Source organism: Rhineura floridana, chromosome 10, assembly GCF_030035675.1.
Source record: "Rhineura floridana isolate rRhiFlo1 chromosome 10, rRhiFlo1.hap2, whole genome shotgun sequence".
In the NCBI taxonomy this organism is placed as follows: Eukaryota; Metazoa; Chordata; class Lepidosauria; order Squamata; family Rhineuridae; genus Rhineura; species Rhineura floridana.
In genome coordinates, this window is record NC_084489.1 from 86,657,199 (window position 1) to 86,673,016 (window position 15,818).

The following is a 15,818-nucleotide window of genomic DNA, read 5'->3' on the forward strand; positions in this document are numbered from 1 at the left end:
ATGCCCACCCCTGGAGGGTTGGCTAATGGTGGTCCAAAAAAGCTCAACCAATCTTGCTCTAAATATTTTCTCAGACACCAAAGAATACATGGGAAAAGTCGTATGAAGCATTGCGGTGGAACAACAGAGCAAAATATGCGGGTGCAGGCAGAAACTAGCTAAAACTAAGCAGCCGCCCTCCATCTCCTCCTCTTTCCACCAGCATCGAAGCTTAGCCATGAAGAATGTGGCACTGCAAGCCCTTCCCCCTCATCCCCCACTAGTGGATGACCAATGAAATGGAGCAGGGGTAGGAAACGTAATGATGGCATAGCATGTGTTTTGCAATAGTAAATGCAATTGGTGGAAAATGAGGAGGCGGGGAAAGCAGGGCTCCGCTTTAGGCGCTGTTCCAGTCACAGAAACGCTGCAATCCAATGCAATGGTGCAAATATTTATTATCCGGGTGCCGGCCAGAAAAAAGTGGAAAACGTTAGTTATCAGCGACCAGGTAGCTAGACAGATGCAACTTCTCTCCTTCGGTCCCCGGGTTCCTAGGCCGACAAGGAAGTACTGTGGAGGTGTTCCTTTTCCCTCTCTTCTTCTGGGGAAGGGCTGTGGTTCAGTGGTACAGCATCTGCTTGGCATGCAGAAGGTCCTACGTTCAATCCCTGATGGCCTCTCCAGGGATGGACCCCTCTCTGAAACCCGGGAGAGCCCCTGCCAGTTAGTGTCAACCATACAAAGGAAGCTGCCTTATCCAGAGTCAGACCATTGGTCCATCTAGCTCAGTACTGTCTGCACTGACCGGCAGCAACTATCCAGGGTTGCAGGCAGGATTCTCTCCCAGCCCTACCGTTGGGGATTGGACCTGGGGCCTTCTGCATGCAAATCAGAGGCTCTACTGCTGAGCTATTGCCCTTCCCCCATACTGATCTAGATGGACCAATGGTCTGACTTGTACGGTATGTGTGGCTGACACTTGCATTGGCTCTTTCCATGCACTTAGGATCATGCTTTGCATTTTTGTTCACAACCATGGGAGTGTGTAGTCCAGGACTCTGACCCAAAATCTCTGATTTCCCTCCTTAACATTTGAGGGCGTGGCTGGCTCAAGAGGGTGGTACCCCCACAGGCCCACTGACCCAACAAGTCTGAGAGCATCTTTGGATGACTGTGCACCCCACCGCAAGGAGGGCATTGAGGGATGCCTTGCCCGTGAGCCATTCCTCCAAAAAACGGACACTGTTTAAGAAATGAGATTGTGCACCCCAGTTGAGCCTTTGTGAAACAGCTAGGTTCCCTGTGACAAGAGGTAGCTTCGCTTCATATAGCCATTTAGCGTAGCTACATATGAGCGCCAAATGTTTATATGCGAGGCCAAGATTGTTATTACTACTATTAATGATTACCTATCATCAGTTTTACTAACAGTAGTAAACGACTGTTGTGCTTCTACTAGTGGTAGAAGATGACTAATCTTCCAGTAACAGAAGAATACTGCTTGTAGGACAAAATACGATTAGTAGTTAGCTACTATTACTACTAGTAGTAAATGACTACTGTGTTGCTACCAATAGTAGTAGAAGATTACTATTATATTCTACTAATAGAATGCTACTTATAGAACAATACTACTATTAGTGGTTAGCTACTATAGCTATTACTAATAGCAGTAAACTACTACTGTGTTGCTACTATTATTACTAATAGATTACTATTTTTATTTATTTGATTTATTATTTGATTTATATCCTGCCCTTCCTCCCAGGAGGAGCTCAGGGTGGCAGTATATTCCAGTAGTAAAAGAATGCTAGTTATAGAACAATACTACTATTGCTGGTTAGCTACAATAACTATTACTAATAGTAGTAACCTACTATTCTGCTGTTACTAGTAGTAGAAGATAATGATTAAAATTTCAAGCTAATGTAGGGCAAGCAATGTTCTGCAAATAATGCTGAAGTCACAGCATCCCAACATCAGAGGTTTGATGTCATTACAGGATAAAAGCAGGGAGAAGGCAAAGATTCTCAAAGGAATGAGATGGGATAGAGAGCAGTCAGTGGAAAATGGACGTACAGTGGAGGCTAGGATGATTCAGGAGAACCAACCTAGGAGGGCAGTTCCAAGCAGAGGACGCAACATGGTGGCAGGCACAAGGATTAGGGTGGCTGGGAGACAAAAAAAGTTAAAAATACTCATCCCAAAAAGACAGAAACAAAGGGTGGTATTCAATTAAGTCCTACTCAGAGTAGGCCAATTAAAATTCATAAACTTAAGTCAGGCTGCAATTTGGTATATGTCTACTCAGAAATAAGCTCCATTGTGTTCAATGGGATTTACTCCCAGGTAAGTGTGCATTGGATTGCAGCCTCAGTCGTGTCTATTAACTTCAACAGACCTACTCTGAGTAGGGCTAACTTTGAATACCACCCGAACATAATGCAGTTGATGAAATCTAAGCATCAATTCTGACTGGAAATAGTTGGATATGTTCCACTGATTCTGTTGAAATCCAATGTTAGCAACCAGCTCCTGTCGACATAACCTAAAAAGATGGAAGTTTTTTAAAGTTAGAAACAAGTTAGAAACAAACATTTATTCTTCAAAAAAACCCTCTGAGGGTGGTTTACAATAAGAATGAATGAAAATAAGATAGACAGAGTTCAATATTAATGCAGACTTGACTAATTTGCATTTCCTGAACCAATAAACAAACAAAACACAGCTCTCATTTTTTTAAAAAATGCACCATTTTGTGATTCAGTTCTCCATCCAAAAAGTGTGCATAAAATGCATATTTTCATGAAAACAAATTCAAAACAGCATTATATCAGAGAGAAATGCTTGCAAAAAATATGTGTACATTGGACAAATTGTGTACAAAAAATCCTGTTTAAGGGGTACGTCCATGAAAATTCACATGCATTTTCCTGCAATCTTTTTTTCCTTAAGAAAATTACTTGGAAATGCAGCCCACCGAAGGCTGGAAAAGAACCAGAGAAAAATGTCAGTTTCATCCATCCCTCCATATAGATAAGCAAACAAGTGGTTAGAGCATCTGCTTTGCATGCAGAAGGTCCCAGGTTCAATCCCGGCATCAGGAAGGGCTAGGAGAGATTCCCTGTCTGATAACCTGGAGAGCTGCTGCCAGTCCGTGTAGACAATACTGAGCTAAAAAGGAGACCCAGTCTGGGAAACCTGCCTATATGGAAGCTGTAAGTTATCTGATGAGGACAGGGCCATGAGCCAGGCAAGTACTTGATCCCTGGGGAGTCAAAACAATAAGCTGCGGACGGATGTAACCAGTTGCTCCATATTTTCAAGACTTTGCAGCCTCTGCAAGAAAGAGAGCCAGCAAACGAGCCTAGTCTGTGTGTGGGCTGAGAATAAAACATCAGCAACCCCCTCTTGGGAAAGGTATCGGAAGAGATGGAAAGGGACTGCTGTGGTCCTGAGATTCAGGATGCGGAAGGAGCAAAGTTCTGCACATGATGGAATTTGCTGCTGCCTGTTGTGAGGAGGGCTTAGATGGCTTTAAGGGGGGGGTACTTAGAGATATCCATAGAAGATAGGTCTATCAGCACCTCTTAACAGGGGTGTAGTCATCTGGGATCTCAGTGGGTCTCAGACCCCTTACTGTTTTGGGAGCAAAGTCCCTATGTCTCCAGCATCCTTCAAGCCAATCAGCATGAAAGGGGAGTGTGTTAGCCACTGAGAAGAGTCTTCTAACATGCCTCCTTGTCGTTTCCTGCTGATTGGAGCCAATCAGAGTGAAAGGAGGTGAGCTAGCCAGTGAGAAGACTCTTTTAAGTACTTACACTCCCCCCTTCATACTGAATGGCTCCTAGGGATGTCTGTTGTTGTGCGAGAAAGAATTAACAGGATCCCATTCATAATTCAGCAGCAAAAAAGAGGGGGAGGGGAAGGGGTGTGGCTATGACTATCACAAAGGGGCCCTGCACTTCTGAATTTGCCACTACACTACTGCCTGTTAATCTACAGAGCCTCCCTATTCAGGGGCAGTGCACCTCTCAGTTCCAGCTGCTGGGACTGGGAGGGCTATTTCCTTTTATGCCCTGCTTGTGAACTTCCCATAGGCATTTGGTTGGCCACTGTGGGATACAGGATGGTGGGATACTAGATAGTCTTTGGGCCTGATTCAGCAAGGCTTTTCTTGGGCTGTGCATGCAGAAGATCCCAGGTTCCAACCTTATGATAAGGGCCGGCTCTACCATTAGACAAAGTGATGCAACCACCTCGGGAAGCAAATGCTTGGGGCAGGGGAACTGGCGGCAGGCTCCAACTGTTCCTCCTGAGCTCCTCTCTCCAGCTACCCCTCCTCTTCTGTAGGCCAGAACTGTGTGTCTCCTGTCAACCACTGCTGCCCTATGGTGCTAGCAAGGGAGGATGCTGTTCCATCACCAGTGTTGAAAAGTCCAAGTACCAATCCAGTTGGCTTCCGTGCACGGTAAAAACCTGGCTAAGCTGAAATGATAAACACTCCTGAGCACCTGACTGGCAATGCCTGCATAGCCCTATGCCAGGGGTTCCCAAACTGTGGCCTGTAGGCCTCCGGTGGCCCATGATCTCCATTCAGTTGCTCCGTGGCATGTCTGTGGATTTACAGTTGAAGGTGGGAGATGGCGCACCCGTCGCATTCAACGTCCATGTTGTGGTTTTATTGCTTCTTTGCTTTCTTATAAGAAATTTTCTTGTTTTGCGATCGGAACACCATGCAATTCAGCCACCCAGTTATTTTATGATATGGTAGTAGAGAAACCCTTTTCTAAATAATATAAGAAAGGAGAGAAGCAATAAATATACAATTAAAAAACGTGCAGAATCTAGCAGAGTACATTACAATTGCTACAACAGGCAGAAAACTCATTAAGTGGTCTGCCAAGGCACTCAACCATTTTCAAGTAGTCCGTGGGTTAAAAAAAAAGTTGGGGCAATTATTCAAACCCTAGACAAAGCACTGGGCGAGACCGCACTTTGAAAGGGGTTTCTGAAGAACCCTGCAAGCAAAAAAAAAAGGTCATCTGATGTCATTGTCACTAGCCAGGCCTAGTTCCGCACCATGATCTAAGGGCCAAGAAACGGCTCTCAGTCTAAGACCCTGGAGAATCACTGCTAGTCATTGTAGTCAATACGAGGCTAGAGAGCTCAATGATTGGACTCAGTACAAGGCAGCCTCTAAGACGGGGAGAAGAAATTGTGGGCCCTCCAGATGTTACTGGACTACAACTCCCATGATCCTTCACAGGCATCCTCGCTTTAGACATTGCAAGTGTCTCTTGAAGACAACATACTTCCAGAAAAAAGGTCAGGAAAACCTAGACATTTGCCATGACAGAGGGGAAAGGGGAAAGGGTGGACAACTCTGTCCATTTTTGGTTTCTCTCTGTTGCTCATTTTTCCGGTCTTAAGTTCAGTTCTCCATCTTTCCACATCAGCTTGCAATTTATTTATTTATTTTTAAAAAGACATGAAAATTAACCAGCATTTTACTGGCAATTTCTCCTAATATGTACTTTTTTGTATGCAATTTTGCTTAATGTGTATGTTTTTGCCAGGAATTTTGCCTAACATAATGCATTTTCGTACACTATTTTCATGAATATGTGCATTTTCATGCACACCTTACAATATGCATTTTTTGTACATATTACTTGGCTGGAGAATTGCATTGCAAAATTCAGAGAAGTGCGAATTTTGAAGGATGGCGGCATTTTGGTTTGTCAGTTGTTTCACAACGCGTGAATTTGACAGGGATGGAAAGAACTGTCAATTTCTGTTTGTTCAGTTTCTCACTTTTCTAAAGTTGAATTCAGTTCTCTACATTTCTGCAGCAATCTACAATCTTTTTTTTAAAAAAAGAAATCCTCATGAAAATTCTCCATTTAAGTGCGAATTTCTCCAAATAAACACATTTTTGTAGGCAGTTTTGACAAAGGTACACATTTTTGCCTTTTTGCATGTTATTTTCACTCATGTATTCATGCATTCATTTTTATGCACTTTCCCCTAATATATGCATTTTTATAAATATTGTTTAGTTGGCAAACTGCATCCCAAAATTCTAGGATGGCTGTGTTTCCGTTCTCATATTGCTTTGGAAAGTGCGAATTTGATACATTCTGCTTGAAATGTGAACTGAATCAAAATTCTCACCCATCCCTAGAATTTGACCTTTAAAATGCAAACTGAACCAAATTTCTCCCTCATCCCTCAGAAAGAGAGGCAGACATGGAAGCTCTGTGTGTGTGTGTGAGAGAGAGAGAGAGAGAGGCAGAGAGAGAGAGAGACAGAGAGAGAGAGAGACTACATTTTGGCAATGGATTAGATATCGTGGGGCAAAAGTTTCAGCAGCCTGACTTTGTCTTTTACTCTTGTTTACTCACTCCCTGGGGTTTTGGTGAAACAGACAAAAAGTGGATGGAAGCCAGTGTCCTAGATGGCTGTAGCCACACAAGCTGTGATAATCTTGGATCTCCCTAAACAAACAAGACCAGGAGGTAGGGGCAGATAAATAAACCAGAGCAATGAAAAACAGGAACTCATACAGCCGGGTTTGGATTGTTATACTAATTTATCTAAGGCACACACACATACTTTTTCTCTCACACAAAATTGATTGAGTGGTTGCTTCCTAGGTCAAACATTTTCCAAGAACCTAAAAGATAGCAACACAGATTCCGAGTAGTTGTGTGTTGTTGTTGTTGGGGTTGGGGGTTGTGTGTGTTTTCTTTTTCCAGGAAAGAATATGAAAACTGTCCTCAGTGTCTGTGGAAAACCCTGTCAAAGCTGGTTTGCAATGGCACCAAGCTCTGTAAGTCAATCTGGAGGGTGTATAGATGGCAGTGGAAGGGGAACAGGTACTGTTCACTGCACTGGAAGTAATGTCATCACCAAAATTCATGTTTACCCGGCTGAGAGTTTGAACCTCCCTAGCTTTAATGCTTGGATGGATGAAGAATCGAAGTCAAGAAGCTGTCAAAAAACCGGACTTCTGAGCATGCACAGTTCAGCAAGGAGCACTGGGATGCATGGTGTGTGCCTGATGAACTTACCAAGTACCCAAGTGTCAGTGCCATGGGAAAACTACATTTCCCATGTGCCTGGAAATCTGCTCTTTCACAAAATAGGGGTGGCGAGAGAATACTTTGTATTAGCTGGACTGAATTCCTCACAGAGAGTGGTGGGAAGTGTAGTTTGCCCATCACTAGGAGGAAGTCATTATAAGACATATTCCAGGACCTACTGATGTGTTGCAAAGAATGATGAAGAAATATACCCAGAGCAAGAGATTTTAGCCTTTTATGGTGGTAAGATCAGCTGAGCCTGGAACTGGGAGTTTCCTGGCATGAAACTAGGATGGCCACTTGTTCATCACCATAAAAGGAGGAAATGCATCATCCAAATAAAGGACCCCTTTGTGAGAGAGCCCTTCGTTTTAGATAATCAGCAATAGACCTTTGCTGAACTTCTCAAAATTATTTAAATAGGCTGGCATCCAACTAATTTTTATTCAGAGCAGACCCACTGAAAGGAATGGACCTGTTAAGTCACATCTATTGATTTCATTGGGTTTACTCTGAGTAGGAATAGAACTAGATACAACCCCTTTAGGATTATAGGAAGCTGCCTTATACCCAGTAGGATCATTGGTCCATCTAGCTCAATATTGTCCACACTGACTGGCAGCAGCTCTCCAGGGTTTTCAGGCAGGAGGTCTCCCTGCGCCAACTGGGGATCCCAGGGACTGAACCTGGGACTTCTTTTGCATGCAAAGCAGATGCACAGCCCCAGAGCTACGGCCCTTCTCCAGGTAGCCAATCAGTGAGTGAACAGCTGTGACTCTCCAGGTGCAGCTGTGGGACTCTCACTAGCCCCAGCCAGTGTTAACCAATGTGAATTTCTGAGCCCAAGCCAAGTATAGGAGGGGATGCTTTTCACCTCTGCAGTTAGAATCTCTGGATACCCAAGGGACCTCATCTCTTCCTCTTTTTGTCTTCTGTTGCCGGCTTTCCTTTGCTGCTGTGCTAAAGAGATTTCTAGATCCCCACCATCAGCTCCAATGGGCTGCACCCTTGCAGAGTAAGGAAAGGCACTGAACTCTCTCTCTCTCTCTCACCCATTACCTGGCCAAATTCACTCCCTCTTTTCTCCTTCCCTTATTTTCCATTTCCAAGCCCCCTCAAGTGTAATCTGGTCTCTTTATTCCTCTTGCCATACCCTTCCCATTCTTCTTCTAGTTCTTGCCTTAAAAACCTTTTCTGAAACTCCACTTCCCAAACTTCCCTTATCCCTCTGACGACGCCTCCTTCTCTTTTGGACACAAACAGCTCCAGTCGGCAGCTAGGGATGAACAGGCCTGTCAGTTTCGGTTCTCTCCATTTCTATTTTTTTTACCCCAACCTTAAATTTCTTTTTATATATAAAAAATATCCTCATGGAAATTATCCAGCGTTTTAGCAAAAATGTCTCTTAATAAACACACTTTTGCAGGCAGTTGTGACATTTTTGCAAGCAATTTCTCACCATACAATGCATTTTTGTATGTTATTTTCACTCATATATTCACCTATATGCACATTTCCCCCTAACATATGCATTTTTGTAAACACTGGTTGGTTGGCGAACTGCATCATGCAATTTGGATAAGTGCAAAGTTTGAAGGATGCCTGTTCTCATATTGTTTCAGAAAGTACAAATTTGATAAACTGAGCTTGAAATGCAAATGCAAATGGAATTGAATTTCTTGCCCATTGCTAATCAGCTCCTCTTTCAGGCAACCTTTCTTTCCCTGACTGCATCCTAATTTTCCTATGTGTACCCAGCAACACTTTTAAGAAAAATGCTTGTATTGGTTTTAAACTCTCCTAAACTTAGCTTAGTTTCAGTGTAATGTTTATTGCTTTGGTTTAATACATTTACAGCACAGTCCAAGTCGCATTTAGCTGGATACGGTGGATCTCCAGCTCAGCCAGCTGGGTCTCAGCTCAGCTAGGCTCAGCAGAGCCAACCTGGCTCAGCTGGGTCCCAGCCAGCTCAGCCAAGATTGGTGCAAGGGAGCTAGTGTAAGCCGGTGTAAGACCAGAAAAAGGGGTGTGTCAGGGGCATGTCAGGGGAGGACAGAAGTGAGGGGATTTAGGCCACATCCAACTTGTGTTTGGAGCACTCCTTCGGGTCCCAGTCCAGGCAAAAGTTACACCGGGAAAAAGGTCAGTCTAAGAAAATAATTGCAATAGAAGTCAATGGACAGGGCTTATTCCCTGATAGGGGTATTTGGGAGAGCAGGCTTTTACTTGCTGGTCACTCCATGCAGCTCCCAGCTGAGCCAGTGTATAGCCAGCCCAGAGACTCCTGAATGGCAATTGGATGGACAGAACTTTACGCCGGCTTCTCTTGCTCCAGCACAACTTACGCCGTCTTCCCCTAAGTTGGATTGCTCTGCCTGTAAATGTGCTAATTTCCTTTTAAGACAATAAGCTAATTCCCTCTTGATATAATAAATTTACTTCTGCCCTATCTTTCTGTCTGTGTTAATTCTTAGGGTGCCAAACTCTAGAGTGCGTCCAGGTCTAAACATCAAAAGTTCCCTAGGACTGAGTGGCAGACCGCATGTGAGAATTGCAGGCTTGCATGCCCACTGCAGACTTCGCAACAAATTGGGACTTAATATGGGTCACTGGTAAGACAGGGGTCCAGCAAAATTTAGAGAGCCATAGTTTCCCTATTTCTTCTGTAAATGGACCAATCTATTGAAGATCTGGGCATGGGTGGGTAACTGGATGCCCTTTGGTTAGCTTACCTGGCATTCAGCTTGCCATGATATGTTTCACAAATGCTGAAATAAATTAAGATAAAAGAGTCATTGGTCTCTCATATCCAGGCTCCCAAAGTGAAGGTGCAACTGCTTGGAATGAGCCAAATTATCTCTATACGTAAAGGGTGGGGAACCTCAGGCCCGGAGACCAAATGTGGGCCCCAGGCTTCTTTATCTGGCCCTTGGGAATTTTCCTGCACCACCACCCCTTCCCATCCATGCCCTCTCTCCCCAGACCACACCCCTCACTGCTATATGTAAACCCCAGGATTTCTGGAGGTTTTTAAGTGGAAGGCCATCTACTGGAGAGGCTGTAATAATGAGTTTCCTGCATTGGCAGGAGGCAGGATTAGATGAAGGATGGGCGGACATTTTTCAGCCCACTGGCCACATCACCTTCTGGACAGTTGTCTGGGGGCCGCATGGCAGTGGTTGGAGGGGCCAGAGGCAAAAGGAAGCAATGTAAAGATTGCCCTTGTACAGTATGGCCACATCCATGCCAAACATTTATTCCACTTTAAACAGTCATAGCTTCCCCCAAAGAATTCTGGGAAGTATAGTTTGTGAAAGGTGTTGAGAGTTGTTAGGAGACCATTACTCCCCCCACAGATCTCCAGTTCCCAGAATTCTCTGGGAAGAGGGCCTGACTGTTAAACCACCCTGACCATTGGAGGTAGCGAATGAGAGAAAAATAAACTCATTTGGAATGTGGTGTTGGAGGAGAGCTTGGCGCATACCACGGACCGTGAAAAAGACAAATAATAGGGTGTTAGAACAAATTAAACCAGAACTATCACTAGAAGCTAAAATGATGACACTGAGGTTATCATACTTGGGACACATAATGAGAAGACATGATTCACTAGAAAACACAATCATGCTGGGGAAAACAGCATGGAGTAGAAAAAGAGGAATGCCAAACAAGAAATGGGTTGATTCCATAAAGGAAGCCACAGACCTGACCTGATCTGATCTGAACAGGGTAGTTCACAACAGATGCTATTGGAGGTTGCTGATTCATAGGGTCACCATAAGTCGTGATCGCCTTGAAGGCACATAACAACAACAACAACAAGAAATGACTGTTTAAAGTGGAATAAATGTCTGGTGTCATCGCAGCCTCAGCTCCAGAAAGGACCCCACAACTTGCAATCTTGAACCTTTTCGAGGGAGCCAATAGAGATCTTAAAAATAAACCTCTTACAGGTTACTTACTGATGGCAGCTAGGATCACAACTGCAACTTATTGGTAAGATTTAATTGGAGCTACGATGGAGTATTGCTATCAAAAGGGTTTGGTACTTAGTCTTTATGGAAAAATTAACATCTAAGCTCTTGCTGGCTCAAGGGTTTAACAAAACAGATATTTTTTTTAATACATGGGTATCCATTTGTAGTATACATTAATCAGAATGAACATGGAAGTAAACCACCCACGTATTACGCTCACATTTGGAACGCCTGAGAGTCATAATGGCCTGAGCCTTTTGGGACGTTATTGCACCATCATTACCATGTGGCTTCTGTTTTCCTTTTTTCTTGTTTTGTGAAGGACCCTCCCGGTCAGACATACTTTAATAACTGTAAATAATTGTTATTGATATAGGATGTCTGTAAAACTCATTTTTTAGATATTGCCATGATGGGCTGGGGCGGGTTGGGGTAGATGACAGTAGTTTTATTTTTTGACTTGATTGTATTCTGTTTCAGTTGTGGTAGTTTTCCTTAGTTAAAAGATAATGAGTTGGAGCTATTTCATCTATCACTTCACATCTATCAGCTCCATTTAATTTATTTACCTCAATATAGGAAATATGTTGTGTTATACTATGACGCTTAAATATGAAGGGGTAAGAAGTTAACCTTAATAATGACCTATTATTACTTTTGTCAATTTCATATTTTGTTTTTGCTCTTGTTGTTGCTTTATTTTGTAATGCTTCTGTGTAATCAAATTGGAACATTTTGTACTTTTACTTTATCTTGAATAAAAAATTTAAAAAAAGATAATGAGTTGGATTTCTTTCTTATTTTGAGATATATGCTATTTATGCTTTTCCAAATCTCGACAGATGTATTAATATTGGAATATGTTCAGTTTGTAAAATCAATAATATTAAATTGCAAAAAAAAAATGTCCGGATGTGGATGTGGCCTGTGTTACTTTCTCCACACACCCATCTCTATGCCTCACCCAGGAAAGCAAGAGGCGTGGTCAGAGTCCAAAGCAACATCCAAGCCAGGCAAAAACATTCTAGGTGGGTGTAAAGCAGAGTCAGTAAGGAGTGTGTCCTGGGGAGGGGGTCTAGCTTGGGGAGAGACCTGAGGGCCAGGTATAGAGGCTTGGAGGGCCACTTTCAGTCCTTAGGGCTGAGGATCTCCCAGTCCTAGACTAGATGAAATTGGAGGCCCCTCCAGTGCTATGGTTCTCTAGTTATATGGTCCCAGTTTATCAGAACCAAAACCCAAAGGCAGTCAAGGGTCCTCTGCTCCTGGATCCTTCGTACCTTCATAGTTGATGCAACCGTTGGAGTCTTCTTGGCCAGCCATTAACTTGTCAACCTCTTCCTCAGTCAGCCTTTCACCTGGAGCGGAAGAAAAAGAACGTAAGATGACTCAAACTCTTATGATTAAGAGCACAGAAGCAAATTAGGGCTGTCCAAAGCCTGAATCCCAAACCAAAGTGGGCCAACTCAGGAAAACCAGGGGGATCCAGGGGGATCCGGGCTGATTTGGGGGGATCGGGCCAATTCAAGGGGATTTTGGCTTCAGCCAAGTCAGCTAGCCACAGACCTGGATCATCCCGAGTTGGGTTGGGCCACCCAGGGAGATCTGGTGCTGTCAGGGGTGGGACGTCAGGCAGGAAGGTTGCAAACCCCAGCAGGATGGAATCCTCCACTCACCTGGATGCACAGCCCAAATTGCTACTGCCAAAGTGACAAAATGTGGCATCTTAGAGTCCTGTTTACGCCGTCACAACTCAGAGACTTTTTATCTGAGTGTCTGCCATGGCATGACCGTGTCTATCGACACAAGGCATTTCAGGGTGTTTAGAGCAACATTTCCTTGTTCACAGTCTTTGGTCTCTCAGGGTAACTGTGAACTCCACCTGGCAGCAACCCTGAAAAATTCAGGGAAGCTACACTCATATCTATGTGTGTTCCATCTTTCCATGATCGTATCATACAGCTGGAGAATTCCTTATCCCAAGAACTTCAGTTTTCATTTTAAAAAGGAAAGGGATATGACAAACAACCTTGTAGCCCTCAAGATTTCATAGAAACATATGCATTAATTTTATTCTACAATATGCAAACCCGAAAAAATAGACATCCTTCAAACTCTGCACATCTCCGAATCTTGCAGTGCAGTTCTCCAGCCAAGTCACGTACACGAAAATGCTGAAAATGACATGCAGAAATGCATCACATGAGGGGAAATGGCTTTGCAAAAATGTATATATTAGGCGAAATTGCATACAAACCCGTGTATTTCACCTGTGAAACCTGTGAAATTCACACTAAAACGGTGAAGAATTTTCATGAGGACTTTAAAAACATCGCAAACTGAGGGGGAAATGTGAAGGAGTGAACTGAAGACTGAGAGAACATGAGATTGAGAGGAACTGAAATCGATAGATTCGCCAATCCCTTCTTGTGATCCTACCCACATTCCTTCAATGTGTATTGGGGGTGATCCAAGCCTCCCTTTTATTGGAACTGAGAGGGGGAAGTGTTGGACCAACCCCCCCACCCCCTGCAGCAAAATTAGTTTCAATGGTACTATCACTGCAGTGTAGGTCTCCTCACCGAGAGTGGCCAAAACATGGCGAAGTTCAGCGCCCATGACGGTGCCATTTCCTTCCTTGTCAAAAACCCGCAGGCCTTCCACAAAATCCTCGTAGGTCCCAGTGTCTTTGGTCTTGCAGATGTGCTGGAGCATCGGCAGGAAGGTGTCAAAGTCTAACATCTTGGAGTTCATTTCTGACAATGCACAAATGGAAAAAGAGGAGTAGAGCAGGCCATCCATTTTGCATGCATGTTAAGAAGAAAAAGCTCTGCTAGATCAGGCCCAAGGCCCATCAACATCAGCATCCTGTTCTCACAGTGGCCAGCCTGAAGCCTACAGGAATCCTACAAGCAGGAACTGAGTGCAACACCACATCCCCTAATTGTGATTCCCAGCAACTGAGATTCAGAGACACCAGGGCCGGCCCCAGACATGCTGGAGCCCTTGGGCACAAGCCTGCCCCAGGCCCCGGCGCTCCCTTTCCATGATTCGTGGCAAGATCGCTGCTGTAGATCGCACGCCTCGCCATTCCCTCGCTTAACCTACCTTGTTCTGTGGTTGCACACGCAGCGCTGCCCTTAACAAAGATGGCAGCCAAGGTTTCCCTAAGGGACTGAAGCCTCTGCTGCCATCTTGGTTCATGGCAGGGATGCACATCAGCCAAGATGGCGGCAGAGGCCTCAGCCCCATAGGGAACCTCAGCCGCCATCTTTGTTAAGGGCAGTGCTGCGTGTGCAACCACAGAACAAGGTAGGTTAAGCAAGGGAATGGCGGACGCTCCGAAGCTCTCACCGTGTGATCTGCAGCAGGGGAGCAGAGGGGCCCCTAGGAGCCCCTGTAGCCCCAGGGGCCCTTGGGCCAGTGCCCCACCTGGCCGCCCTTTAGAACCGGCCCTGAGAGACACATTGCCTCTGATAGTGGTAGCAAATGCCATAGTTTAAGTGTGCATCATATGAAGAAATATTTTCTTTGGTCAGCTAGGTTATTGTGCTGCTAGGAAGCAAGAGGCTCAGCACCTCTGTCAGAGCTGTCCTCTAACTGCCATCTTGACACTTGACTGCTGACCTCTTCAAAGCACCTGACAGAGAGCTAAAACAGGCCAAGCACTAACCCAACATGATCTGCTTCGTATTGGGCAGTAGCACTTCAGACTCAAGGTGGGAGACTGGGCATGCAGAAGTGTACATCCCTCTCTCCCTTCTCTCTGGCTGTGAGAGAACCAGAGAACAAAAGAGGGAAGGAGGACACACAAAATAGAATGTGAAGGTCTAAGATGATGGTTCTAAGGGATACATAGATGGTGTGTAATGGTGCAGTGAAATAAAATGTGAGTGGGACCCCCTGAAACCCACAACTCATTGGCTCTAAATTTCCCAAGGAAGAAGCAAAACCTGTTTTGTGAAGTTGCCACCATGAAAACAGAATGGGAAGGCTCTAACCATCAGGTTTGGGCCTGCCGAGGACCTTAAGAACTTCTGCCTGGGTAGGATTTGTCCCACAAGACCTCAAGACGTCTCCGCACTGTGCGTACGTGATTTTCCCTTCGCAGTTTGGAGTTCTGTCGAAGATCTGGAAGACTTCCTTAAATTCTGTAGAGGAGGGGAGAGGGGCAGGAGAGAAAGCATACCATCAGAGCAATTATAAGTTAGACTGCAGTGCTTTACCGAGTAATGTGAAACGATCAGGAGTGGAGAAACGAGACTGGAGAGGAGACTGGTTCCTCCCCCAAGGAGTTTACAGTCTAAAACAGCCTTTGCCATCCTGGTGCCCTCCAGTTATTTTGGACCATAACTTCCATCATCCCCAACCAGCTGGCTGGGGCTGATGGGAGTTGTGCTTCAAAACATCCGGAGGTTGGCAAAAGCTGTTCTACGATTTGGTGGGGCAGTAGGGGAAATGACTCAAGATGGGAGGGGAAAGGAGGAAAGGAAGGAAGGCAAAGGTAAAGAGGATTGAATGCAACCCCAGAATAAGTTGCACTTATTTATGGAAATAGATCCTGATCTTTATGTTTTGCTTGGGTTTTTACAAGGGAAAAGTTTGAACTGTGCTGTTGATCTTGTTATCAGAAATGTTTTCATTTTATCTCCCCTCAACTTCCTAGAAGAATTACAGAGGAGAAAGGACCAGGTCAAGTGGTTGTCGATGTCGTTTTTAACAACCTAGGAAACACTGGGAATTGCTTGGAAATTCATGTCAGAGATTGACCTCG

The 15,818-nt window shown here is 44.5% G+C and overlaps 1 protein-coding gene across 1 annotated transcript in view; it reads right to left on the reverse strand.

Annotated features, from left to right (window-relative positions):
• Positions 1-417: 417 nt before the first annotated feature.
• The window catches only part of MYL3 (myosin light chain 3), a 29,537-nt gene continuing 14,136 nt past the window's right edge, over positions 418-15,818 (reverse strand). Inside the window, exons 3-7 of the mRNA XM_061586756.1 lie at positions 15,046-15,195; positions 13,627-13,800; positions 12,325-12,402; positions 9,803-9,838; positions 418-2,530 (exon numbers count right to left, since the gene is read on the reverse strand). Coding sequence (XP_061442740.1) covers positions 9,810-9,838; positions 12,325-12,402; positions 13,627-13,800; positions 15,046-15,195 — 431 coding nt within the window. The 3' untranslated portion in view covers positions 418-2,530; positions 9,803-9,809. The remainder of the gene's footprint in view (positions 2,531-9,802; positions 9,839-12,324; positions 12,403-13,626; positions 13,801-15,045; positions 15,196-15,818) is intronic.